The sequence below is a fragment of the Entamoeba invadens genome, assembly GCF_000330505.1.
Source record: "Entamoeba invadens IP1 unplaced genomic scaffold scaff_1105074725347, whole genome shotgun sequence".
NCBI lineage: Eukaryota > Evosea > Mastigamoebida > Endamoebidae > Entamoeba > Entamoeba invadens.
Genome location: NW_004440163.1, coordinates 19,874 through 45,365, shown reverse-complemented (window position 1 = coordinate 45,365; position 25,492 = coordinate 19,874). Strand labels below are relative to the sequence as shown.

The 25,492-nt window shown below is 35.5% G+C and overlaps 11 protein-coding genes across 11 annotated transcripts; 8 read left to right on the top strand and 3 right to left on the bottom strand.

Moving 5' to 3' along the window:
• Positions 1–369: 369 nt before the first annotated feature.
• EIN_410800 (hypothetical protein) lies at positions 370–1,026 on the bottom strand (the record flags this gene model as incomplete). Its single annotated transcript, XM_004254460.1, has 1 exon — positions 370–1,026. The coding sequence occupies one exon, from the start codon at positions 1,024–1,026 to the stop codon at positions 370–372; it is 657 nt and encodes a 218-aa protein (XP_004254508.1).
• Positions 1,027–1,442: 416 nt separating this feature from the next.
• EIN_410790 (GTP-binding protein YPT1, putative) lies at positions 1,443–2,161 on the bottom strand (the record flags this gene model as incomplete). The annotated part of the gene is made up of 3 exons (XM_004254459.1): positions 1,443–1,599; positions 1,664–1,947; positions 2,000–2,161. 3 exons carry the CDS (start codon positions 2,159–2,161, stop codon positions 1,443–1,445), a joined length of 603 nt encoding a protein of 200 aa, XP_004254507.1.
• Positions 2,162–2,481: 320 nt separating this feature from the next.
• On the top strand, positions 2,482–6,593 carry EIN_410780 (guanine nucleotide exchange factor, putative; the record flags this gene model as incomplete). Its single annotated transcript, XM_004254458.1, has 2 exons — positions 2,482–3,576; positions 3,636–6,593. 2 exons carry the CDS (start codon positions 2,482–2,484, stop codon positions 6,591–6,593), a joined length of 4,053 nt encoding a protein of 1,350 aa, XP_004254506.1.
• Positions 6,594–7,665: 1,072 nt separating this feature from the next.
• On the top strand, positions 7,666–8,648 carry EIN_410770 (serine/threonine protein phosphatase PP1 isozyme, putative; the record flags this gene model as incomplete). The annotated part of the gene is made up of 2 exons (XM_004254457.1): positions 7,666–8,068; positions 8,170–8,648. The coding sequence occupies 2 exons, from the start codon at positions 7,666–7,668 to the stop codon at positions 8,646–8,648; spliced, it is 882 nt and encodes a 293-aa protein (XP_004254505.1).
• Positions 8,649–8,831: 183 nt separating this feature from the next.
• On the top strand, positions 8,832–10,016 carry EIN_410760 (acetate kinase, putative; the record flags this gene model as incomplete). The annotated part of the gene is made up of 1 exon (XM_004254456.1): positions 8,832–10,016. The coding sequence occupies one exon, from the start codon at positions 8,832–8,834 to the stop codon at positions 10,014–10,016; it is 1,185 nt and encodes a 394-aa protein (XP_004254504.1).
• A 574-nt stretch (positions 10,017–10,590) lies between these two features.
• Positions 10,591–11,436, top strand: EIN_410750 (hypothetical protein; the record flags this gene model as incomplete). The annotated part of the gene is made up of 1 exon (XM_004254455.1): positions 10,591–11,436. The coding sequence occupies one exon, from the start codon at positions 10,591–10,593 to the stop codon at positions 11,434–11,436; it is 846 nt and encodes a 281-aa protein (XP_004254503.1).
• Positions 11,437–14,062: 2,626 nt separating this feature from the next.
• Positions 14,063–15,805, top strand: EIN_410740 (uridine cytidine kinase I, putative; the record flags this gene model as incomplete). Its single annotated transcript, XM_004254454.1, has 1 exon — positions 14,063–15,805. One exon carries the CDS (start codon positions 14,063–14,065, stop codon positions 15,803–15,805), a length of 1,743 nt encoding a protein of 580 aa, XP_004254502.1.
• A 240-nt stretch (positions 15,806–16,045) lies between these two features.
• On the bottom strand, positions 16,046–19,318 carry EIN_410730 (serine-threonine protein kinase, putative; the record flags this gene model as incomplete). The annotated part of the gene is made up of 3 exons (XM_004254453.1): positions 16,046–17,224; positions 17,283–18,303; positions 18,348–19,318. The coding sequence occupies 3 exons, from the start codon at positions 19,316–19,318 to the stop codon at positions 16,046–16,048; spliced, it is 3,171 nt and encodes a 1,056-aa protein (XP_004254501.1).
• A 598-nt stretch (positions 19,319–19,916) lies between these two features.
• On the top strand, positions 19,917–21,173 carry EIN_410720 (hypothetical protein; the record flags this gene model as incomplete). Its single annotated transcript, XM_004254452.1, has 1 exon — positions 19,917–21,173. The coding sequence occupies one exon, from the start codon at positions 19,917–19,919 to the stop codon at positions 21,171–21,173; it is 1,257 nt and encodes a 418-aa protein (XP_004254500.1).
• A 639-nt stretch (positions 21,174–21,812) lies between these two features.
• Positions 21,813–24,600, top strand: EIN_410710 (AMP dependent ligase/synthetase, putative; the record flags this gene model as incomplete). Its single annotated transcript, XM_004254451.1, has 2 exons — positions 21,813–24,458; positions 24,505–24,600. The coding sequence occupies 2 exons, from the start codon at positions 21,813–21,815 to the stop codon at positions 24,598–24,600; spliced, it is 2,742 nt and encodes a 913-aa protein (XP_004254499.1).
• A 235-nt stretch (positions 24,601–24,835) lies between these two features.
• Positions 24,836–25,492, top strand: EIN_410700 (DNA double-strand break repair Rad50 atpase; the record flags this gene model as incomplete). Its single annotated transcript, XM_004254450.1, has 1 exon — positions 24,836–25,492. A coding segment is annotated over one exon (657 nt), but the record flags the coding sequence as incomplete, so codon positions are not given.

Genomic DNA, 25,492 nt, shown 5'->3' with positions numbered 1-25,492 from the left:
CTTATTATGGACACTAAGCAAGGGTGGAGACAATGGATGTACGATGGGTTGGTATATGCTGCACAACACCATAGAGAAGCTTTCTTTTCAAACGCCAAAGTTTTAGAAGCTCTATGTGTGTTTTACAACATGACTGAATTGATATCGTATCTCATTGCTGACTCCTATGAAGAAAAGAACAAATTGTTTGATATCAATACTGAGGAAGTGTTCCAACCGTTAGTCATCAAAAGTGACGTTGTTATCAAAATAGGAGGGGGAAGAGTGTTCAACTAAGTTATAGAAATAATTCAGTTTTCATCAATTCTTGTGCTGTTATTTGATGTGAAAATAATTAGAAAATTACATTAAAAAGTTATAATTAAACTATTATAACTCACCCTTTTTGACCTTTTGATCGACGTACGCTCGCATCTCAAGAAGTCTTTCAGCGTCATTTGTTTTGTAAGAAGAAGTAATGAAAGTTGGGATACTTCCTCGTGGATCCATCTCAATGATTCTCTCAATGTAACACTTCTTGTCATCTTCTTTGTCTTTCTCAATAAAGAGACCAGACTTTTTGAAGGCAGTCACATACTTTGGGTTTGACTTGACCTTGTCGTTTTTGATGGAAGTCTGAATGAAGACGTGTCCATTGTCGACGTCATAATTGTCATGAAGGGAGACAAACTGACGGGCAGTGACTGGCCAAGTGACGGAAAATGCGGTGTGAGTAATGATAATAGATGTGTCATCAACTTTGTCGAAGATCTCGTAATTGAGCATCGACTTGTCGTACTTTTTGAGTTCTTCCAAAGTCGTGTCCATATTGAATTTGAGCATCTGTTCGTAAGTTGAGTTGCAGTGGACTCTGCATCTTGTTCTGTGACTATACCCTCTCATTGGGAGTTCATATAATTTGACGTCTGGGTTGTTGTATGCTATGGGAGTCCATTCGAGTTTCATTTCATTGGTGAACCACTCTCTCATCGCGGCTGCTTCCTTTTTGAAATCGTCATGTGTTGTACATGTGGGTTCTACTGACATGTTCTTGTGTTTGATATTATTGTTTGGAATACCCTTTTTCTCGAACAATCATCGATGTTTTAATGGTCTTGAAGTTGTTTAGTTATTTATTATACTATTTATAGGAGGGGAAAAGGTGTGTAAAGAAAATACAAAGGACTTTCATTGGATTAGAAATCAATTAAACATTGGTTCAAATCTTATCAAAATCAAATACAAAAATCTTCAATCTATCGAATCCAATTATTGCAAAAAAAAAGAATATTTTGATTACGATGTAAGTCAAAAATACAGAGCAACTGCTTAAATACAAAAAGACAAATTTGATCTTGTTAAGATTTGTTGTGGACATCATTAATTCAGATTTGTCAACACAGTTAAAAGTGTTCAAAAGTTGAAAAAAATGGAAGAAAAAAGGAAGCGAAATAATAATCGATTCAACAACACATTCCATCATTCTGTGACTCTTCAGAGTCTGGTACATTGACGTGAAGTATAACAGGTTCCTCTTCCTTTTTGGTTTGTTGCTGTAGTTGTGGGGGATTCCTTAAATTTTTGAGGACGAAATGGATGATTGTGTCGATGTTGATGTTTCTAGATACTAAGTTTAATCACACATGAAGTTTAAATACAAAAGGTGTTCATTAAAAAAACAAACAGTCTTGAAGAGCACTCGAAATATGGTATAGAGTGCGTTTTTGCAAATTCCTTTGCTTGGTCTTCAGTCACAACTCTTTCTGCAACCAAGTCGCATTTAGTACCAATTAATACTAGAAGTGTTGGCGTGTTTTCGTTGTTAATTTCGTAGAATGTTTTTAGCCAATCCTCAACATGTGACAACGTTTCAGAACTTGTCAAATCGAACATAAACAACACACAGCTTCTGTTGCGAAAATATGTTGCAGTTGTACTTCTGAATATTTCTTGCCCAGCTGTGTCCCACTATAGTGTTAAAAGTGTTTGTATTTGTAAATAATAATAAGTAATAACAAACGAGTTGCACATTATAACTCTTCCCCTCTAATATCAACTTTTTGCACGTCACATCACACCCAATTGATGACGATGTGTTTTCCTCAAACTGTCCAACCGAAAATCGCTTAAAAAAGCATGTTTTTCCAACGAATGCGTCTCCGCTCAACGCGATACTGATCATCACAAAATATTTGTTTTTTAAGTTCTTTCACCCATTTCTTGAATAACACCAAAAAAAGTATGAAAGAGTCAAAAAATATATAAAAAGAGTAAACCAGTCGTTTAGTCATTGGTAGTAAATAAAAACTATTATTAATACTTTATCATAATTTTAAGGATTCATGATATACTATATATATAGTAAAATTGTATTATTAATGGATGGTATAGTTTTGTCGTCTTTTCCATTATTAATAATTTAACAACAAGATTTTAAAAGAAGACGAAAAGGAAGTCATCAAATCATCTTTCGGACTGTAAATCCTTACTCCAAATTCCAAGATGGAACACATTCACCAAACACATAAACAACAATCCATTATAACACGAGTATTTGGGGGATATACAAAGCACTCATCTGACTCCAAATCAGTTGTTAAAGAATCTCCACTTACCCATTTCCTCCAGTCTCCTAAAAGTTTTCTGACAACACAACGTCTTCAAATTGAATTGACACGAACGTTAACTAATATCAAGCTGAAGGAAGTTCCGGTCATTTATTTAAGACCGGACGATGACGGAAAATCGCTCGAGCTGGACGACTTAAACTCAACAGAAGAAGAAAAAAGTAAATTGATCAAAATCAAGAAGACGGAGAGTTCACCATTTTTCTGTAACAACATCGTCGATGAAGTTTTTGCGACATATTTCAAAGCAAATGTTGTTAGAGAAAATAATGCGGTGATGAGTGGGTGTGTTGATTCCTTGATCAATTGTGCATGTATGGAAGACAGTGATATCATGCGCGCTTTTGTGTGGACGCACTCATCATTTATCACATCAAACGAGATGCTTGAAAAGTTTAAAGACCGGTTTGAGAAGTGTTGTTGTAACGATGGGATTCTTTCCCAACAAATCAAAGCACGGATTATTAATGGTGTGAAATACTGGGTTGAGTATACATGGCAAATGAACATTAACCAAAGCATGCCAATTGTCGAACAAACAATTTCATTTGCATCATTACTTAGAAAATACGGTATGAAAAAACAAGCACTCCTAATCACAGATGTTGTCGATAGAGCACTCAATGGTAATGCCGTTGCACTCATTCAAATAATGAAAGACACTATCCCACCAGTTATACAATCATTACATTCGGTTTTTAAATTGAAAAGAAATGTCGATGTTATGGATTTTCCACCAAAAGAATTTGCAAAACAAATCACAGTGTTCACATCAGAACTCTTTAGAAAAATCAAGTTGATTGAGTTTCTTAAGTCGACATCAAACTCGACAAAAACAGAGTGTTTTAACATCACCGAAATGACGAATTTTTATAACGCATTTCAGGCGTATTTTGCAGATATGATTTTGAATGAATCATCACTCCCAAGAAGAGCACAAATTGTGTCGAAGTTGTACATGATCGCTTACGTTTGTTTATAGTATTTGAGGAAATTATGACTTAGTGAATTGTATGTATTAATAACAAGCACTGCTTTTTGTTAAACAACTTTGACACCGTTGTTTGTATAGTTTCATTGTTTGAGACTTCCGCACTTCATCGTTTGAAACGAACATACAAAAGCATTAATAAAGATGTTGTAATGTTTTATGAAATTGCAAAGAAGGCAACGTCGATGGAAAACAACTGGAAAAATCTCCGAACAACAGTAGAGTCTGCAACTGGAGCCGTTGTCCCTTACTTGGGACTGATACTCAGTGATTTGCTTTTTACAACGGATGGCAATAAAACAATAACATCAGACTCCACCGTCAATTTTGCGAAATGCAGAAAATTGAGTGGGATAGTTATTGATGTCCACAGAATGAAACAAGTGTCATACAAAAGCACAATCTTAGTATCAGAAGAGTACCAAAAATTCATAGTGGAAAATATCCAGAAAGGACCACACACAGAGAAGAAAGCAAACAACGACTCAATTCAGTACAACTTGTCGAAGCAACTCGAAGTGACTGACTGCATCACCACTGAAATTTTAACCCCAGAAGGCGGAGAGGGAAAAGTACTTTTATCGGTTGTACTCCCTAATGAATGTACTATACGAAGGTTTCTTCCAATGAAGAACAAAGTCGCGATTGGTAAAATATTCAACGATGTCATCGGGAAGGAAATCGATTTTGAGAAGAAGAAAATCTTTTTCTTCTTTTTGGAGAACCAACCAAACGAAGTCTACGATGCAGGAAAAATAACGGATGATATCTTTTATGAACACACATTCAAAACCATCTCTTTTGCAACAGTACTGTCAAACGTGAAGTACATTAACTGCGTCTTTGAGCTTTCAGGAGTCTACGTGAATTGCCAAATACCACTTGACATGCACAAGCCACTTTACCAACAATTCCCAATCATCCACACATACTTACTGAAACCATTCACGTTTGTCCCAATGAGAATCTCAAGTGATTACCTCGTTAATGGATTTTTGTGTGTACAATATTCACTCAACGAATATAATTGGAACAAAGAGGAAATCCTCTTTTTGGTCAACATTGACTCGCTTCCGCTTTACTTCTCCAATTTGGATGTCGACGAACTCAGATTTAAGTCATTCTGGAATTTCAAAAAGATCGACGTGACACTCTTGGAGCAAGCAGAAAGCGAACAAAAAGACGTCTATTCACTTTTAACTGTTGACCAATTTATGCTCATTTACAAGAACAGAATATTCCAATATTGTTTCCCACTTGATTTTGTTCAAGTCTCGTTGATAGTCAATATTCCCAACTTTGTGATGAAAGTGCAATACGACTATCCGTATGAAATTATTGAGAGCACCACTTCATTTGCAAAAAGAAATCCAAAAATTGAAATTAAATTCATTGGTGACGACTATAACATCGAACACATCCAAGAGTTCATTTTCCACTTGCACATGTCACACCCAAAATTCAATAAATACCAAATCTTTGGAATAAACCCCGAGTTTGTTGTTCAAAGTAGTGCATATCACATCCCAAAATTTGTCGAGGAGCTTGTGACAGCGCTTTACTTTAAAGACAATTTCTTCGATGAAAAGTTCTTTGAACACGAAGCCACGGAGGACGCTCTTTGTGTTATAGAAAAGGTCGAGAGTGGCGGAGAAGTTGTTTTGTCTTCACTCCCATACCAGACACTATCCACTATCTTTTTCTTGTATTTGTATTCTCTTAACATCCCACTGTTACCTATCGATGACATTGATAAGTTAGCTGATTTTAATAAGATGAATCCAGAAGAACAAAAAAGCACAGTGATCAATTTGTACAAAACAAGTGCTCCATCGATGAGAGGTCTACTCAACACAATCATGGAGTTGTTTGTTGTTTGGCTTTTACCAAATCCATCGAAACTTCCAGCACTCAAGACGTTTGCAAAATTGCTTTTTGTCGAATTGGTGGAGGATGATGTCGCCGAATCAATATTCAACATTTTGGTCTTGCTCTACCCATCACTTCCAGCTCTGGAAATACCACAAACCACTTTTACAGAAATGATACACAACTACACATTGAACCCTATTATGGACGAGGAAGTCAGAAACAAACACATCGATGATATTAAAGAAAGTTTTTCAAACAACACACCACAAGCAAAATTGCTCCTCCACAAAAATTCACATTTTACACTCGAGAAGAACCCAACAAGAAAACCATTCAAAAAAATTGACACCATGACGTTGAGACATTCAAAGGAAAGAAAACTCAAAATCGGCAAAAACCGCACAGGGACACTCCAAAACGAAGAAGCACCGAATATTGCTACACTGCAAGAAAAAGCCAAATCACCGAACTTGCCATATACAGACAAAAGCATAACGAACTTCGAAACTGATTCCTCAAAATTCCGGAGTGTCTCATTGTCGCCTCGCCTTCGAAGCTCTCCAATTAAACAATTTACAACAGTGGAGGAAGGAAAGTCTTGTGAAGAAAAACAAGAGGAGGTGCAACCGAGCCAAGTCTCCCCCCGAATCTGCTTAACGACTAAAAAGGACATTGTAGAGGAGTCGTCTGGCTCTGTTTCCATACAAAGCCCAGTCACTCCAAATTTCCAACTCCAAGAGGAGTCGTCTGACAACTCATGTAAATGCGATGTTAAAGTCGACGCACCACCAACAACACCAGCATTCAGTAAACCAAAACCTCCCACCCTCCCAAAAAGACCAAACTTTAAAGCACCAATGCCACCTAGTGGCTCACAAAAAGTCGAAAGAAAATCAAGTCAGACAGTATCACCTTTAAAAGTCGCCGAGAGAACGTTGTCTTTTTCGTCAACACATGTGAGCATGTCACAAACACCAAAATCACAACCAGCAGGAGGTCCATATATCAGAACAAACCAAAGAACAGCATCCAACTTTGAAGAAACAAGAAAAATGTTTGGTGCCCCCGCAACTAAAGAGAAGCCACCTTTGCCTCGGAGAAAAGAAACTCAAGAACAAAATTGATTTTCTTTGTTGTTCTTTTTTCTTTTTTTATATTAAAAAATCTAACAATTTTGTTGTTTCTATTTATAAAACAATTGTTTATTAATTGTAATAATAATACAAGTATAAAATAATTACTATTTGAATAAAATTTAATCTTATAATAACTAAATAAACATTCTCTAAAATTATTATTTTTTTTTAATCAAAAGAGTTCAGTATAGTTTTGTTATTGTTAATTAATGTTATTTGTTTATAATTAATTTATAATATATAGATATAATATTAGTAATTAAAAAATTTTTGTAGGGTAAAATGGGGACCTACATTGACCACCACCACCACCTTTACCAAAAAAAAATATTTGCCGCGAGTGTTTTTTGAAGGGAATCCACTTTTCAGCTACTGTTTGTGCGTCCCCATGTCACCCACTTTCCTTGTCCGTACTGTGTGGACGCGGATGTGGTTCCCCCCCGCTTGCGGGGGGGTCAGGGGGGATCCGCGCCAAGGGAGGACTTGGAAAGTGGGTGAAACGGTGCACAAACAGACTGTTTGAGTGTGTCTTGATGAGCCTTCTTTTCAATGCTCCGTCTTTCTCGGTTTCCACTGACTCGAGGTGATTTTTCGGCATTTTTTGAATTCGGGAACCAGACCTAATATTATCCCAGTTTCCTATTTACTATAATTTTAATTTGAATATGATTCGAAATAGAAAAAATAAATCTATTTTAAGAGGTGGTGGTGGTGGTCAATGTAGGTCCGGGGTAAAATGATTAAAATAATAAAAAAATTAAAATAATTTCCAAAATGTTTTAATTTGTTTTTTTTTAACCATTTTAACTAGTTCATTTTCTAAAAAAATGCATTTTTTTAATAATAAAAGAAACTAACAATAAAAATTAAATTTTTATAACTTTTTAAAAAATTTTTGATTTACTTAATTGCTTACAAGAAATATAGTTACCCTAAAAATTGAGTAAAAAAAACAAGAGACTCAATGTTATAAACAAATTTGTTTTTTTTAATTCAAAGTTAATAAAATAATTAAAAAAATAAAAAAGAAAAAGGAGTGAACAACTCGAAATAATAGTGAATGGACCCGTCCCACCTTGATGACATTATAGACAAACTCATGCAAGTCATGGACACTTTCCCCCCACAATGTATCGTGCCAAAGAATGAAGTGGAGCAGCTCTGTGCTCAGTTTAAAGAGGTGATAATGGAGGACAAAACACTAATGGAACTTAAGGCCCCAATAAACGTGATTGGTGACCTCCATGGGCAGTACACTGATTTGGTCAGGTTTTTAAAGGCAACAAATTACAAAACGGAGAGCTTTTTGTTTCTTGGCGATTTTGTTGACAGAGGTTTTCACAGCTTGGAAGTCCTTTGTTTGGTCTATGCTCTAAAGCTAAGATATCCAAAACAATACTTTTTAATACGAGGGAACCACGAATCGGTGGAGATCAACCGAGTGTTTGGATTCTATGATGAATGTTTGTTATTATTTTATTATTTAATAATTATTTAATAATTATTTAATAATAATTAATACATTCATTACATGTTAAAGAAATCGAAACAAATTAATAAATAGGTGTGAGAGTATACGACGAGAGTATTTGGAAATTGTTCAATGAAACGTTTGCATATCTACCGATACTTGCAATCATTGAGAAACGCATATTTTGTGTGCATGGTGGGATCTCCCCCGACTTACGACTGCCTGACGTTGAGAAGATCATTCGACCATTACAAATACCGTGCGGAGGGACGGTGTGCGACTTGTTATGGGCAGATCCTGGAGCGATGTCCGGGTGGAAACCAAACACTGTGAGAGGGATGTCAGTCTTTTTTGGCGAAGATGTATGTGAAGACTTTATGAGGAAAAATAACTTGGAGTTGATATGTCGTGGGCACGAAGCAGTCGATGGATATCAATTCAAATTTAATAAGAAGTTGGTGACGCTCTTTAGCTCGCCGGTTTACTGTAATTCCATGGACAACTCGGGTGCCATGATGAGAGTCTCCAGTGATCTTAAGTGCTCTTTTGTCATACTCAAAGTCGACAAATGATTGATTATAAGTATTATAATGTAGGTCCATTTAGTTTTCCTTATTATCTGTACAATTAATGGTATTAATATGTATCTTCTTTGAAGACTGTTTACCAAAATAGGAAGTGATGTGGAGACTAGTTACTGTACAGTCATTCCTACGTTAACTAGTTTAAACAAACTTTAAAATAAAAATTAGTAAATGCCACATATCTTAGTATTTAATGTCGGAAGTTCCTCTCTCACGTATAAATTGTTTGAAAATACAAAAGAAATTATTAAAGGGAAAGCCAACAGAGTGAATGTTACTGGTGCTGAACTCCCTTTCATCGAGCACCACATCAACGGAAAAACAATTACAATAGAGACCGGCCCTCTTAACCATCAAGAAGCTGCTCGACTCATCATTAAATTTTTGAAAGAGAACAAATTTACTATTGATATTGTTGGTCACAGATTTGTACACGGCGGGTCTTATTTCAAGACTTCTGCTGTGATTGAAGGTCCCGTGTTAAAGGAGTTAAAAAGTTGCATACCATTAGCACCAATACACAACCCTGCAAGCTACTCTGTAATTGAAGTTGCTCTGACCGAACTACCCAACACAAAGCAGTACGTTGCGATTGACACTGCCTTCCACTCAACAATCAATAAGACACAGAGAACTTACGCAATTCCAGAACCATTTCAAAGTCAATATCTCAAATTTGGGTTTCATGGCTTGTCGTACGAATTTGTGTTGACTTCACTGAAAGAGAGAATGGACGTTGACAAACTCAAAATTGTAGCGTGCCACCTTGGGACTGGTGGATCGAGCTGTTGTGCTATTTTAAATGGAAAGTCGTATGATACATCAATGGGCAATTCAACACTTGCTGGATTGGTCATGTCAACTCGTTGCGGAGACATAGATCCGTCGATACCAATTAACATTGTCGAACAAATTGGGATTCAAAAAACGGTCGATTTACTAAACAAAAGAAGTGGGCTTTTTGGTGTTTCCGAGACTTCATGTGATATCAGAGACTTACTGAAAGAAATCAAAGAAAATGGACAAAAGGCGGAAAAGTGCGCCTTGGCTTTCGACTTGTATATCAATCAGCTTACAAAGACTATAGGAGGGTTGATGGTTGAAATTGGGGGGCTTGACATGTTAGTATTTACTGACCAAGTTGGGCTCGAAGTGCCAGAGGTGAGAAAAGCTGTTTGTAATAAGTTGGAGTTTCTTGGGGTGGAACTTGACTCGGAGAAAAATGAGAAGTCAAGAGGAAAGGAAATAGAGTTTATATCGACGGAGAAAAGCCGAATGAAAATATGTGTTGTTCCGAACGATGAGGAACTTGTCATATTGAAAAAGGGGAGTGAGCTTTTTCAGTTTTGCAATTGAAAATACATGCCACCTTTTCTTTCATTTTTTGATTTACAAGAATTAAAATTAAATTATATTTTTATAATAAAAAAATAGAAAATAATTATAACTTAAATAAACGCCCTTGTTTTTTATTTGAACTGTTTTTACAGGGCTATTAATCCATTTTTTGATGATTTTCCCTTTTTTGTCTGTGTACTATTTTCACATAAAATAAACTTTAAAAAACTGGAAGATTATTTAATAAACTTGAGATTTCCCGATTTTTGGACCACTTGAATTTTGTTCAAGATTATTTGAAGTGTTAAAGAAATTTGAAAAAAATTTTAAATCAAATATGAAAAGGTATGAAGTTTAATAAATATAAAAACGAGTTGAAAAAAAAGAATTATCGAAAATGGTATAAAAATATATACAAACAAAATTCAGAAAAATAAATGAGTTTTGAAAAGAAAAAACTCTCCACACAAATACAACTTTGCATTTGTTTTATGGTAATTTAACTATTTGATTGTAGTATAAGAGAGAGATATTTTAAAACATAATTCAAATCTATGAAAATTCGAATGAACTTTAAATTAATTTAAAACAAATGAATAAAACTCAAGCGAGTGAAGCAAAGGAAATTCAAAGTAAACCGACTACAACACCAAATCGCTTACTTAAACAAAAAGAAAACACAAAAACTGCTTTGCATGTTGCGTTTATGATTGCTTTAATGAATTGGTGTGGGTGTTGTGTGACAATACATAAAAGAAAACGAACTGCGATGAAATCCATGCAATACTTTGACGTTGCTGAGATTAGTGGGCCGACTAATGTGACATCGAAAGAGGTCATGGAGTTAACAGAAATGTTTGAAATGGAGGAAAATAAGAAAGGTATGAAACCTGCGGCAATGTTTCATGAAAAGGACGGGAAGAACAATCCTGAGAAACAACAACGACATCACTCAAAAAGTGAGCGGTCGGCAATGTTCAATTTAATGATGACAAAGGCGCAAGAGGTCTGTGGAAACAAAGTTGTGTTTTCGAAAGTGAAAACAAAGCGCGCACTGATGACGTTGAAACGAAAGGTCTTTGGAGCAGTTATGATGTGCGGAAAGGCAATACCAGCCGGGGAAGTTCTTGACATTGCAAAAGATCTTCACACAACAATTAGCGAGCTTCTCGACGAAAATCGGCAAATACTCAAAATAGACGGGAAAGAGAAGGAGGTGTTGATCTTACACCCTCACGAGAAGGCAATTGAAAACGTCTGGAAAAGATACGAAGTACCACCGTTTGCAACAGAAGAATTCAAAGCGCCGATATTTCAAGAAACGGCTGGTTTACAAACACAAGTTGTAACACTTGGGTATGATTTTGGACTTAAAAAATATTGGTTAATGCCCGAGGTGTTATCACATGAAGCGCTGGAGGGGAGTGCTACGCAGTGAGTTTCGATGGTTGTGTATGTTGTGTTGACAATGAGCAGTAGTGTATTGGAGAGGTTCTGTGTGATTCACTGTTTTTTGTTTATCAGTAAGAAATGCAAATTTCAACCCGAATAACTGGGGCTTTTTTGGAACAAAGTTATACCTATTTTTAATGACTATCAAGTGTGACGTGTTCACAACTTAATGATTAGAAATACTTTTCTTTTTACTTTGTATAACAATAGGAATTTTATTGTTTACTATTTTATTAATTTATTGAATTAGTCTGCATGATTTTGGTAATTAAACTTTCAATAACAAAACTGAAGCTTTTGGTCTCAATTGAATTCCAAAAAATACGAATGAGAAAGAAGAGCTGGGTCAATTTCTTAAATACAGTTGGGTAAATTAACCTTAGCCCAGGAAATGTACTTTAGCCCATCTATTTTTAATTTTACTGGGTAAGTACTTGTCATTTTCTTTAAAAACATGGGTTTTTAATTCAAAAAATCGAAAAAACGTTTATTTCAGAAAATAAACCTTAGCCCCAAAATATGCCGCAAGTAATAAAACGGGAAAACCACCCATTTATTTTTAAAACTCAAGTTTATTTGTTGAACTATTAACTAAAAAACACAGAAAAAGTCGAATTATAACATGAAGGTATCATTTAAGCACAACACAAAGTTTGTTTGAAATGCCCAATACTGAATTTTAATGTAAATTTGTATTTAATGTTTCTTCTAACATCTTTAGACTTTCTTCGGTCACTTCCCGTACTCTAACAAGTGTGGTTGTTGATTTTGGAGGCGTTAACTTCTCCAATTCTTCGGGTGTTGGCTTGACTGTTGTTGTGTTCATGAAAATTCTCGCAGACCTTATGTCTACATATACTCGATTGTTTAACCCTTCAGTAACAACAACGAAACCAGCTCGCGCAAAAGAAGATTCAACGTTCTTTCTGGTTGCTTTTTCTTCGATAACTCTCATCACTTTCATGAGATGTCCGGTAATGACACTCCCCCTTTCTGCTCTTTGTTGTGTTGTTGCTTTTTTAGCAAGTGGATCATCTAATTGTTTGACCCATTCATCAATCAATGAATCAAAAATGCCAAAACCACTTCCTTCGACTTCTCGAATTTGGCTAGAAGAGACAAAAGCACTGGTTGGTTGTTCACATCTTGTGGTTTCTATTATATTTGTCGTGTTTTTAAATATCGGTGTTGAACTACTACAACATTTTTGACGACTCCAAATAAACAAAGGTCGAGAGGTTGACAAATATGGCTCGAATGTGGTTCGAAAAAATGAAACAATATATAATTATCAAGAAAAATTTGACGTAAGTTGTCATCAATATGGGCAGTGAAATTGTCCATTAAAATTACGACAATTTCATAAAATTGATATCCCAAAGATGCTCTTCGGTTCACAATATATGGCAAAATTGTATTATACATCCAATTCTTAAAAATGAGTCGATTGACAAATCTAGTCTTTGAAGAATAAATATCCAAATATGGGTATTTTGCATAAACCAACTGATCAACAAAAACGTTTGGTACAACTGCTGCTGGAACACAAAACAAACTATCTGCGGATATGCAAGCTATAATTGTACTTCTCTTCGAAGCTCTGGGTATTCCGACTTTAACATTGGAAACTCCTTTAGTAAAGACTGTTACATTATGTTTGTCGGACCATTCATTGAATCAATCTCATCAATGTTAAACAGTAATGAAGAATATATACCGTTAAATTTATCAGAGAAAGCTATGTAATTGAATAAAATATTTTTATAATTTGTTAATACCCTTTCCATTTCTTCGGGTTTTGCAATTTTAGTATTGTACCCATGGTATTTTTTAATGTGTGATATGATTCCTTTTCTTGTCATTTCAAACATACAATCAACGGACTGGCAGACAGAATCAATCAAAGTTGGAGTAACGCTTAGATGTCTTGATTCGCAATAGTTAAAAAGTGCAGATATTGCGGTGTCCATTTCTTCTGATATTTTTGTAAAATGTTTCGGTTCTGTAGTCTCTTGTTTTAAATGGATTGAAACTGCTCCTTTTTGGATTCCAAAAAGAGATCCAATTATAACATTGGGTTGATTCGTTTGTCTTTTTATATATTTAATTTGTTCAATCATTGATTTATACTGATACAAGTTTGAATCCACTAGTAAATCATTCACCAACTTCACGGCTTTTTCTTTTGTTTCTTTTGTTATTAATTTTTTTTCATATAGAAATTTGACATTTTTCATCATTTGATTATTGGAGATTGCTTGTTTTCTTTTGGTTTTTGTTGGGGGAACAGTGAACGGTTTAACAATTTGGTTTTCTTTGACAGTTTTCTTTATTGCATCAAAGAATGTTTCTGGTTCAACACTTTGCATTTCAGTATTGTAGTTCTTTTATTTTTAGATATTGAAATCATTAACTAAAAAAACATATTAATTGTATTTTTATATAGTTAATTTGTTTAATAAAACGATGGTATATATATAGTTTTGTTTGGGCTAAGGTACAATTACCCGGCTAAAGTTTGTTTACCCAACTGTAATAGTCTTAATACTAATAGTTTTAGAATTAAAAATAAAACAATTTAGAACTTGGAAAACTACAAACAGAAATCACAAATGTCCACTTTTACAACCCCACTCCTTCGCCCTACAACACCACTATGCAACCCCGATGTACCAGAATTAAACATCGATAAAGTTGCAGTGACTTTCATGGATGGAAGCAAAGTTAATTACGACCGTCCATTGAAATTACGCGAATTGGTTTCTCACAAAACACTCGATAGAAAAGATTTGGCAGGTATAATGGTCAATGGAAAAGTACACTCAGTTGTCGACTCTATTGATGTTGGTGTGGCAAACATCGCGCCAGTTATTTTGGACAGTTTGGAAGGTTCGTCACTTTACAGAAGAACACTTGTGATGGTCTTTGCCACCGCCGCGTATCAGACATTTGGCACCAAATTTGGTGTCCAAATTGATCACCACGTGAACAATGGATACGTCGCAAAGAAGTTTGACGGAAAGAAGTTTACTGACGATGAATGCATGGCAATCAAAATGAGGATGCAGGAGCTTATCAACAAAAACATTGAAATCAAAGAAGTCAATCTTTCCAACGCGGAGGCCGTCAACTACTTTGAACAAACCAACCGCCCATACACCCTTTCTTTACTCCAAACAACAAACAAAGAAGTTGTCAAGTGCAGTTATTGCGATGGGTTTCTTGCACTTTTTATACGCCCACTCATGTGGTCTACTGGCAAAATGACTGAGTTTGACTTGAAAGTTTCGTCGAATAAAGATGGGTTGTTACTTCTCTTTCCACTCATCGGAAAGCCTATTCCAACAACCCTTGACAAAATCGAAACGAAAATGATATCACAATGTTACGACAAGTCAAAAAAAGTAGGGAGAGCAACGGGAATCGAGTGTATTGGTGATTTGAACAAAAAAATTCTCTCAGGCGAGAGAGAAATGATTCTGATGATGGAAAACAGACAGGACATGGAAATTGCGAAAATTGCTGACAACGTTGTCGAACACATAAAGAAAGGGGTCAAGTTGATTTCTATTGCTGGGCCAAGTGCATCAGGAAAGACAACATTTTCAAAGAAACTTGGAGTGCAATTGAAGTTAAGAGGAATTATCCCAGTGGTGTTGAGTGTTGACGATTACTACAAACATCGAGTGGATTCTCCAAAGGATCAGTTTGGAAATTATGACTTTGAATGTTTGGAAGCGTTAAGACTGGACGACTTGAATGACACTTTGAAAAAATTGTTTGCAGGAGAAGAAGCACACCCATCCGTGTTCGACTTTGTTTCGGGAAGATATTCAATATTAGAAGACAAGATCATTAAGTTGCCGCCAAATGGCGTTGTGATTATGGAAGGGCTCCATGGAATCGATGAAGGGTTGACACCAGCTATCCCACGAAGCCAGAAGTACTATATCTTTATTGCGCCATTGACGCAAATTAACATCGATGAGTACAACTTCATTGGAAATCAGGTCCTCAGATTCTACAGAAGAATCATTAGAGACTTTTTGACTCGAAATTATAGTGCGTCGCATACACTTAAAAGTTGGTACGTTGTTGCAAAGGGGGAGGAGAAGTACATCTTTCCTTACGTTGATAACGCAGACACAATTTGGGATTCATCAATGGATTATGAACCATCTGCCCTTTACACTTACATGAACCCGTTATTGAGAACAATTCCAGTCAACGATCCAAATTATAATATGGCGTCCAACTTACTCGAAACTTTGGAGATGTACATCCCAATCGACGATCATTACATCGGGTCGACTTCGCTTATTCGTGAATTTATTGGTGGGAGTGTCTTTGAGTAACTGAATTTACAGTCTCTTCCTTTGTCTATTAATGTATTGTTTATATCTCTACTAATAATTAAGCTACTTTATTGTATAGAGTAGTTTAATTATTAGTAGTGTCAATATGTAATCATTATCATTAAAATTGTTAAAGAATTTACAACAAAATTTCTTTAATACTGCATTGAGTATGGATTTGTCATATATTGTCGATCTGATATTTTGAACCAAGAAACAAACAAAAATGTATTATAACGATTATTCACGGTCGAGTTTGCTCAGTAGATTGTTTGCATTTGCGTTCTTGGCATGGACAACTTGTTCTAGTTTTTCCGAGTTTGAGCCACCTTCAATTTCGACAAGAGTTGTAGCTTGTTCAAAAAGAATAGCTACCTTCTTCTGAATCTCTGTGAAGTTGATCCTCTTTTCCGGATTTTCCGAACAGCAATCCTCAATAATTTCGCGATACAACGGTGGCATAGAAGAGTCCATAAATAGGTGATTTCCATTAAGAACGTTTTGAATGACTTCGTCTGCGGTTCGTATCTCTTTGAACGGTTCCTCAGCGTAAAACAGTTCCCATGCAACAACAGAAAAAGAATATGAATCACACGCGTTTGAGTACTTGTTCTGAAAAACCTCTGGGGCGATGTATACTACACCGTTGCTTTTGTCGTTTATCAACAACTTTTTTCTGCTTTTAATTTTTCCGAAGTCAGATATTTTTATTACACTTACTGAGTCTGCGTAAAAGGAAGTGACCAACATATTGCTTGGTTTCAAATTCAAATGAACTACATTGTTGTAATGAAGCAACTCAATACCTCTTGCAGTGTCTTGTAACATTCGCACCTTGAGGCGATATGGAAGTGTTATTCTACTCTCATTATCTATTCTGATGTAATCTTCTAACGATCCCAAAAAGAAGTAGTCGAGAACTATGGAGATCTGTGGTATATAGGTGATTGATCCAATGTATCCAGCGATATATGGACACCGAATTTTGCTCATAAGTTCGCACTCCTCGGTAATGTCATTTTTAAGTTCTTCTGTTTCTGTTTCTGTCAAGTCTTCCCACTGGAAAGTCTTCATCACAATTGCATTACTCTTGTATTTTCCAAGGTAGACCGTTCCCGTCATTCCCTGGGAAAGAGGCTCTTCGATAAGTTGCAGGTCATCCAAGTCAATGAACGTTGAAGATTCTGCCATCGTCTTGATTTCGAAGAAGTAGTGGTTTTTTCGAGGGACATCTTTCATTAACAAATCCATCTGTTGTTTGTCGGAGTCTTTCCACTTCTCCACTGTTTTATCTTTTAATAGCTTCTCAATCTTTTTCAACGTGTTGAGGTGTTTCGACCAGTATACCGTGAAATTGATTTTCATGTCCATAATTTTTGTTGTACAATGGAGCGTCATATAACTGGTGATGCAAATTTCCTTTAGGTTAGTATTTTTCTTCGAACTGCTTGTCGTTTTTTTCAATGGAAACACAAACTTGGCGAGGTCTGAAGTATGTGATTTGGCTGTCGAAGTGGAAAATATATTTGGGACTATTTGGAGTATGTACTACGAACATCATGTACTTGTTCTTGGAAAAGTTTTTAATTTCAATTTGTTCAAATCGAGTGTCGAGTATTTTTGTGGGGGAATCTCCTTTGCCATAGTCCAAGTTAAGTGGATCAACTGCATAACGTGCTTCCACACTGGGCTCTTTTAACACTGAGTGGGTGATGTCATGGTAATAAATTGGTTGTTGGTGTTTGTAGACATTCCAATCAGGTCTTTTGGGTCTTGTCTGTCTTATCAACACGAAGAGGGTGATAATAATCACAACGACAAGAAACACAACAACAACAGCAATAATCAAAAATGCCCACCAAGGTACTGGTGGGGAGTAACACCCCAAATTGTCAATGGAACTGAAAGGCTCATACCCCGACTCACAACCACACGTTTCGTTGCAATGGATTCCACCATCACACTCTTCGTTGCTTTGTTTTATGCCATCCCCACAAGTCTCCAATTTGCAATACCCACTTGGTGTATTTGTATACCCCTTTGCACATACACAATTTGGTAAGCAATTGTCTGTGTCGAAAAGGCACAAAACTTCGGATGAAAGTTGTTTCGATTTGCAAGCCGATGTTGCGCAGTAATTTCTAATTGTTTGTGAATCCACACATTTGCAGTCGTCATTGCAATGGACGCTCCCAAAAATGCACATCCCATCGCCAGAAACCTCTGTGTCGTCATTATAAAAATTACCGTTGTAGTAACACAATTTTCTGCAATCAGATGCACCATACTTCTCATTACAAACACACTTCCCTAACTTCAAGGAACACACACCATTTCCGCTCGACTCATGACATTGGTTTGGACAAAACATCTCGACACTCATTTGAATATCAGTTGCGTGTTCAGACATTCCCAAGAAAAACAGTCTCGTCTTTTCTTTATTTGGAAGAAGCCGTACTCGAAGTGCTTGGTCCCAGGAATCAGTCCAAATACCCCACCTTTATGTAAACAACTACTGATAAATAGACAACAAAAAACAAACCAATCTCCAACCCAAAAATCGACACATTTCTCAACGTTGCCTTCTTTTGAAAATTCCATCAAATAACAGTATCTGTTTTGCTTGGTGGTGTCAATAAGAAGACTGTGGTCACCATCGAAATTAACTGAAAAAAAGACCCCCTTTAATAATTTAGTTGGTGTGCAAATGGGATATATGTATATGCCATTTGATGAAAGGGACAGATCATACAACTTGGACGACGAAGTTTGAATCAAATCATCGACAACCGTCTGATTGATCGAAAAATATGTACCTCCCAAAATTTCCGAAGACACAAGTTTTTGGATTTTCGACACAGACACGGTGAAGTCGGTGTTTACAGCCTGATCCACTGACACGAAAATGTAATACACTTTGTTGAATAAAGGAAGAACAACTTCTCCGCCACCTGGTACTATCGTTTGTCTTGCATAACACAACAAGTCGTACGACTGTGATGTCGAAGGTGGTGATTGTGTAATGTCGATATACAAGGTTGGCGATTGCAGTGGCGTTTTTAAAATGAATTTGTAGTAATCGTAGAGTGTTGCTGTAGAAGTGGAAAGGTCTAGAGTGAACCATATTGACATTCTGTATTGCAACTGTTTATTCAATGGAAAGTCACATGGGCCAATTGAGTATGTCGAAGTATCCAAATTGAAAGAATGTGTTTGTTCTGCGCCTTCTAACACAAGCGGTACTATGTCGTCAAATTTTGTTCTGAGTTGGTTTGTTTTGTCAGTACACACACCATCCTCTAAAACGATGAGTGGGTTTGCTGCGCTGATTGGTTCTTGTGGATTTACTGATTTGCAAACAGTACAACTGTTGTCGCTTTGTTCGTATAATGGTCCACAACTTTCACATGTATTGTTTGCGATGCAGTTCACACAGCCAGTCCCATCACATGTTTGACTTTGCGAAATATGGAACATATAGAATAGTAAAGTAATGCTCAAAAAAAGCATCATATAGTTTTGCAAGTATATTTTATTTTCTTGTTTTAGTGTTTTTTTAATAATTTTTTTACAATTTCATTACCTTTTTTAAATTACTTAATTAATAAGAATGTTATTTTATTAGTTTGGTTTGTTTAAATTATTTTATTAAATTATTTTTATTTAAAAATAATTATTTTTTTATATTCCACTAGAAATTGAAAATTTATCATGGAATTAAACACAAATTGAGTTTATTTGTCCAAGTGTTTAACTCTAATTACATTTTATAATATTATGTCTAATAAATTAGTAATACAAACATAATAATACAATAATTAACTCACTAAAATAATAGTTTTCTAGTTATTTTATTATTAATATTACTACAGTCCATAATAATTTGATTATTATCTCAATTATTAAATTAATTGTTTAAAAAAAATATTTATTATGAACTATAATTATATAAGTATTTATTTCAAATAAAATGTTGTTTCATTCAATAAAAAAAAATTTGAAAGTGTCAAAATAATCAAAATTATGTTGTATTTTGTGTTTAAATTTTTAAAAATGGAATTAAACTTCAATTATTGAAAAATAAAACTCTGAAACCCACACTCCACTCGCTATGAGCCAAACAACACAAAAACAAATCTTGGCCAAATTTCAGAGCATTACGAAGGGTGTACAATCCATAGTATTCACACAGCAAACTGCAACTATTGGCCGTGGCCAATTCAACATCACTTCTAATTTGGTGAGCTCTTCGCATTTAGTTGTCAATGTAAAACAGACTGGAAAGGACGTTGTGTGTGTTGTTGTCGACAAGTCACAGAACGGGACTTGGGTAAACAACCAACGGATTGCTAATAACGAGGAGACTGTCCTGGCAATGTACGACTTGGTCACATTGTTGAACCCAACAACCGCTTTAGCTGTTTCTTTTTTGTATTTGGACATGACGGAAGTTGAGAATAATGAACAGTGCAAACAGTTTCTCGATAAATACCAAATAATGAAATACATTGGCTCTGGCGGGTTTGGAAGAGTCTTTCATGGAAGAAACAAAAAGACAAAGGTTGAGTGTGCTATCAAAATTATAAAATGCAAACGCAAAAAGTTGTTGAACGAAGGCGAAATCACATTAGGCCTGGACAATCCCAATATCATTAAAACGTACGACGTGTTTGCATATGATGATTACATAATCATGATTATGGAGTATGCTCGAGGAGGATCTCTTGGTGACATAATTAAAGCGAAACCAGTATTGGACATCGACATTGTAAAAAAAATTATAGTACAAGTCTTAAATGCATTACTTTACTTACACCAACACAAAACAGTTCACCGTGACATCAAACCAGATAACGTGTTATATACAGCAGAAAAAACATATATGAAATTGACTGATTTTGGGATGGCAAAGTATATTTCTAAAGATCAGTACGCTACTACGTTATGTGGTACCCCAGGGTACATTGCGCCTGAAATTGTCGAGAGAATGGAGAACACAAGTTACTACAAAAATGAGGTGATGGAAATTAATAAATTAAAAGACCAAAAAGAGAAGGTAAAACGCGCAATGGAGCTCAAACAAAAGTTGAAGTACAACGCATTTAAAAGTGATGTTTGGAGTTGTGGAGTAATGGCTTACAGGATTGCAGTTGGGAAAGGGCCATTTGATAAAGACGGCAAACCTGATATGAAGGCTTTGATCAATGGAATGATTGACAAAAATGTCGAATACAACGCACTTCCCGAGGAGTTCAGGGACTTGATTGAAAATATGATTGTTGTCGACCCTTTGAAACGGTTTTCAGTCGAAGAATGCCTTGGCCATGAGTTCTTTGGTCTTAAGCATCAAAGGGCAGAGGAGCAATAATATAACGGGTTGATACCAATTGTTTTGTAAATAACATATAATACCGGTTTGTTTGAGTTTTGAATGACATTAGAACAAAAGTTCCAACTTACTGATGTCATTCGCAACCACAACACTTTGATATCTAATTAATTTCAACATAAAATTAAGTCTGTATTATACTTGATTAATACTATATTTCACTATTTTTATTGATTTACAGATAAATATTTGTTTTTTTTTAAACAGAAAAGGAAAACGGTCGTTTTTATTCAAAAAATTGAAAGATAATCATTGAATATTGGATAATGAATGAAAGAAAGTTTTTTCACATCGAAAAAATAGGGACTTTATTATATTACAATAGTTTTTTATAATTATTTAAATGGAATTTGTCACTTTTTTTTGGTTTAAGAAATCAAAAGTAAAAGTTTTGGAAACTGTAAATAAAAACAAGTGATTGTCCTGTGTTCTTTGGTAACTTGAAAGTCCTATAATATTCCACAAATAATATGTATTATTTAATATAAAAGGGGAAGAAAGCAAAATTCTATTTGTGGTGAAACAAATAATTGGCTTAATTGATAGAGCCAATCAAAAGAAGATCGGAAATAGTAACCTCCACTATTCTCAAAGAAACAACAAACTGTAAAATTTTATATGTCGATTCCTATCAAACCACAACATCACTTTGGCGTTCCAAACCCATTCAAACGCAAAGACGAAGAGAAGGCTGAGAAAGAGGACCAAGTACAGAAAGAGATTAAAGAGAAAAAACGTGAGGAGAAAAAAGAAAAGAAGGAGGAAAAAGAACGCGAAAAAAAGAAGAAGGAAGAGCTGAAAAGTCAGAAACGCAACAGAAAAGGGAGTGTCGAAGGCCGTATTGAAGAATTTTTTAAAATAACGGGAATACAAAAAGTGAAGCAACACGAAGAGGAGGTGAAGCTTGAACAAATTAAAGAGCAAAACTTAAAAGTGGATGCTAATGAAAAGTTGTTAAAGAACGACGAAACAAAAGAAATTAATATCGATGACCCACAAATACAACACAAAAGTTCAACTAACACCCCAACCCCAAGAAAAGAACAAGTGGAACCCAAAGTTAATGGTATCCCCGAAAGAACACCACGTTACAAACATGACAGTTTAAATGCACAAAAGGGTGTTGAAGAAGATATTCCAAAAACTCCTAAAACATCTGATAAAAGTCCAGAAAAGACACCCGAGAAGGTAATAGATAAAACAGAAAAAATTCCCGAAAAAACGCCCGAAAAGAGTCCCGACAGAGTTGGGGAAAAAAAGAATATTTTGCAATCGACTACAAAAATGTTGAAATCGATGATCTTTATAAAAGAACAAGAAAAGGCGACTGATAAAAACCAAGACATTGTTGGGGATGTCTCTGACGAAGAATTACAAAAAGGACTTCATGTTGAAATCCAAAGTGTTCCAAAAAAGAAAAAAAAGAAGTTTGACTTTGTAAAAGAAAGTTTAAAACGTCGAGGACTTAAGGCACAAAGTGGGATGTCAACATCACATGCAAATAGTGATGACGTGACTGACAGATTTTTCTTGACAACACAGACACCATTTGTTAGGAAGGAAGTTTACCATGTGACTTGGGATGGAATGACACAAGACCAATTTGAAACAAAAAGTTTAACAACGGGTAGCTTTATTGATGTTCTAAAAAATTTTGAGAATGAAGCAAAGGAACAGATTCTTTATATTGAAGATGACTTTCAAATCAAATTTGAAGACATTTACAGAAACGCCAAAATCTTTGCAAAGTCACTTTTGTGCATCGACGTAGATGTCAAGCAGGTTGGAGTTCTTATTATGCTTGAAAATGGGATTCATGCGATGACCGCCGCATTGGGTGTGATGATGGCTGGGATGTCTGCAGTTTATTTGAATGAAGGATCTTCAATGGACATGGTTAAGCTTGTGATTAATAAGGCAAACGTGCGAATATGTTTATTAGACCAAACTTCGTTGAGTTTTAGAGAATTATGGGATATGTACTCCGATATGACTCTTGTCAATGTTGAGGGCGACTATAAAGATATTTACGAACCTTATATTGTGCATGGAGAAACAACAATTAACAACAAACTCCGTTATAAAATCACACAAAAAGTAGTACAAAAAATCCATCCAAAAGAAGAACCTACATTTTATGACAGAGAAGGGGATGTGTATGTTGAGACGGAGAATGAATGTGTGTATACCATGGAAAGTTTTTTAATGCGATCGGAATCAATTTCTGATGACGAATTTTCGACGAAAGTGAGTCGAGTTACCACTGATAGCATTTTGGAAATAGTTTTTGTCCCATCAAAGCATGGTGGGTATAAAGGAATCATTTGGACACATGGGAACGTCATTGAACAGATCAAACAAGTCTCAAAACACTGCGGAATGAACAACAAGACAAAAGTACTAAATGGCCTCCCCATCTCATTTTACTTAGAACGCATCTTTGCTCTCTATATTCCGCTCTACATTAAATGCACTGTGGCAATTGTTTCGAGAGAATCTACAAGAAAGATGATGGTCTTCTATTTAAAGGCGATCGAGAAGTACAAACCAACTATATTGTTCTCAACACCGCGCGTTTTTGAAAAGCTCAACAGAATTGCTAAACAGAAAAAGCTTGGGCGGAAGGCACTTTGTATTTCAACACACCACGCAAAGTCCACACAAAATATTCCATTGGTCACCGGTATATGTTCACCAGAAGCATGTGGGTTTGTGACGATGAGCAAAATTGATGGTAACGACAATACAGAAGGTCCAACGTTGGAAGGTATTATGGCAACCATTCATAATGGGAAGTTGCGTGTGTGTGGTCCTTCGATAACACCGGGATATGTTAGTGGAGATGTGAGGGGCGTAAACGGTGTTTTACTCAACACGATGGTTGAGATGATAGTAATGGATGGAGTTAAAGTGTACCAATCGGTTGGAAAGATTTCTCCATGTGTGGTAACAGGGAATGAAGTGATATTACACTGCCCAATCATCGAAGATTTGCTTAGAAAAATCCAGACTGTCGACAATGTGTTGATTGTTGGAGAAGGCAAAAGGTGCCCAGGTGCGCTTTTTGTTGTGAACGAGGCAGAGGTGGTGAAGGCATTTGGTGGTGGTGATGTTCGAAAGAACACCGAATACATGAAGTGGTTACGAAAAAGAGTAGTAGACTTGATGGCTGTTTTTCCGTCCTATATGCGAGTAAAACGATTTATTATTGTTAAGGACGCACCTACTGAGGAGTTTAACGTTGTGATCAAAGACCATATGTCGGTTTGTTTCAACAAGTTTTATAGTATTTTAACACAATAACATATAGAATGAAGAAAGGGTTAAACTCTATTGTAAGTATAAAAAAGTTATTGACATGCTTTACCCAGACGAGCCTTACGCAGAAAAAGTTGTGGAAAAATGAGTTTATTGTATTTACAAAAAATAAACGACTGTTCATACTCTTTTTATTTTTATCGAAAATTATTGTTAAAAGTTTGACGCACAATTTTAAAAGTGAATTTTCAATCAAAAAACAGTAAACTAAATAAAAATAGTAAAACAACTATTCGAAACAATACTACTATTTTTTTCAAACAAAAGATTCTCAACATTCGATGAACTACAAAATTTGAAAGAACTAAAAAGCAGTTTTGTCGATGGGGCTTTCTGAGAGTAAAATGAAAGGGTTGTACAAAAAGGCGGATAACCAGACACTGATCGATTTTTATATGTTCTTTTCAATAGTAGCTGGTAACACACCAACAGATTTAACGCGTGTAAAAGCTGTCTGGAAAGAAAAAAGCATTGAGAAGGAGGTGATGACGTATAAGTCTTTTAAAACATTTTTTGATGTTCAATACGAAGAAATCACACGCTCTTTTTATCGCGTTTTTGAAGAAGGTCACTCAGAAAAAACAACGTTTTTCACATTTGCAGCGAAAATGTTATCTTACCCAACTTTGACAGAACATGACAAGTCGGTGTTGGCGTTTAATTTAATCAACACTGAAAACCACAATGACTTGTCTTTTGAAGATTTTAATTTACTCATAAACGCGACATACGACAAAAATCCAACAATATCCGAGTTGATACAAGAGCTTCAAACAGTGTTGTTTCCATCAACAACACTTCCTCTTAATTTAACGGATTTTGAAAAATACTCAACAAAACCAAAAAACTATATTGATGTCATTATAGAAGCTTATTTTCATCTCTTCCCAGCTTTTTGTCTCCCATGGTTTGTGAAACAGAAGAAAAACATCCCAATGCTGAATGAAGCTATTAAGAAAAACATGAAACGAGAAAGAGCA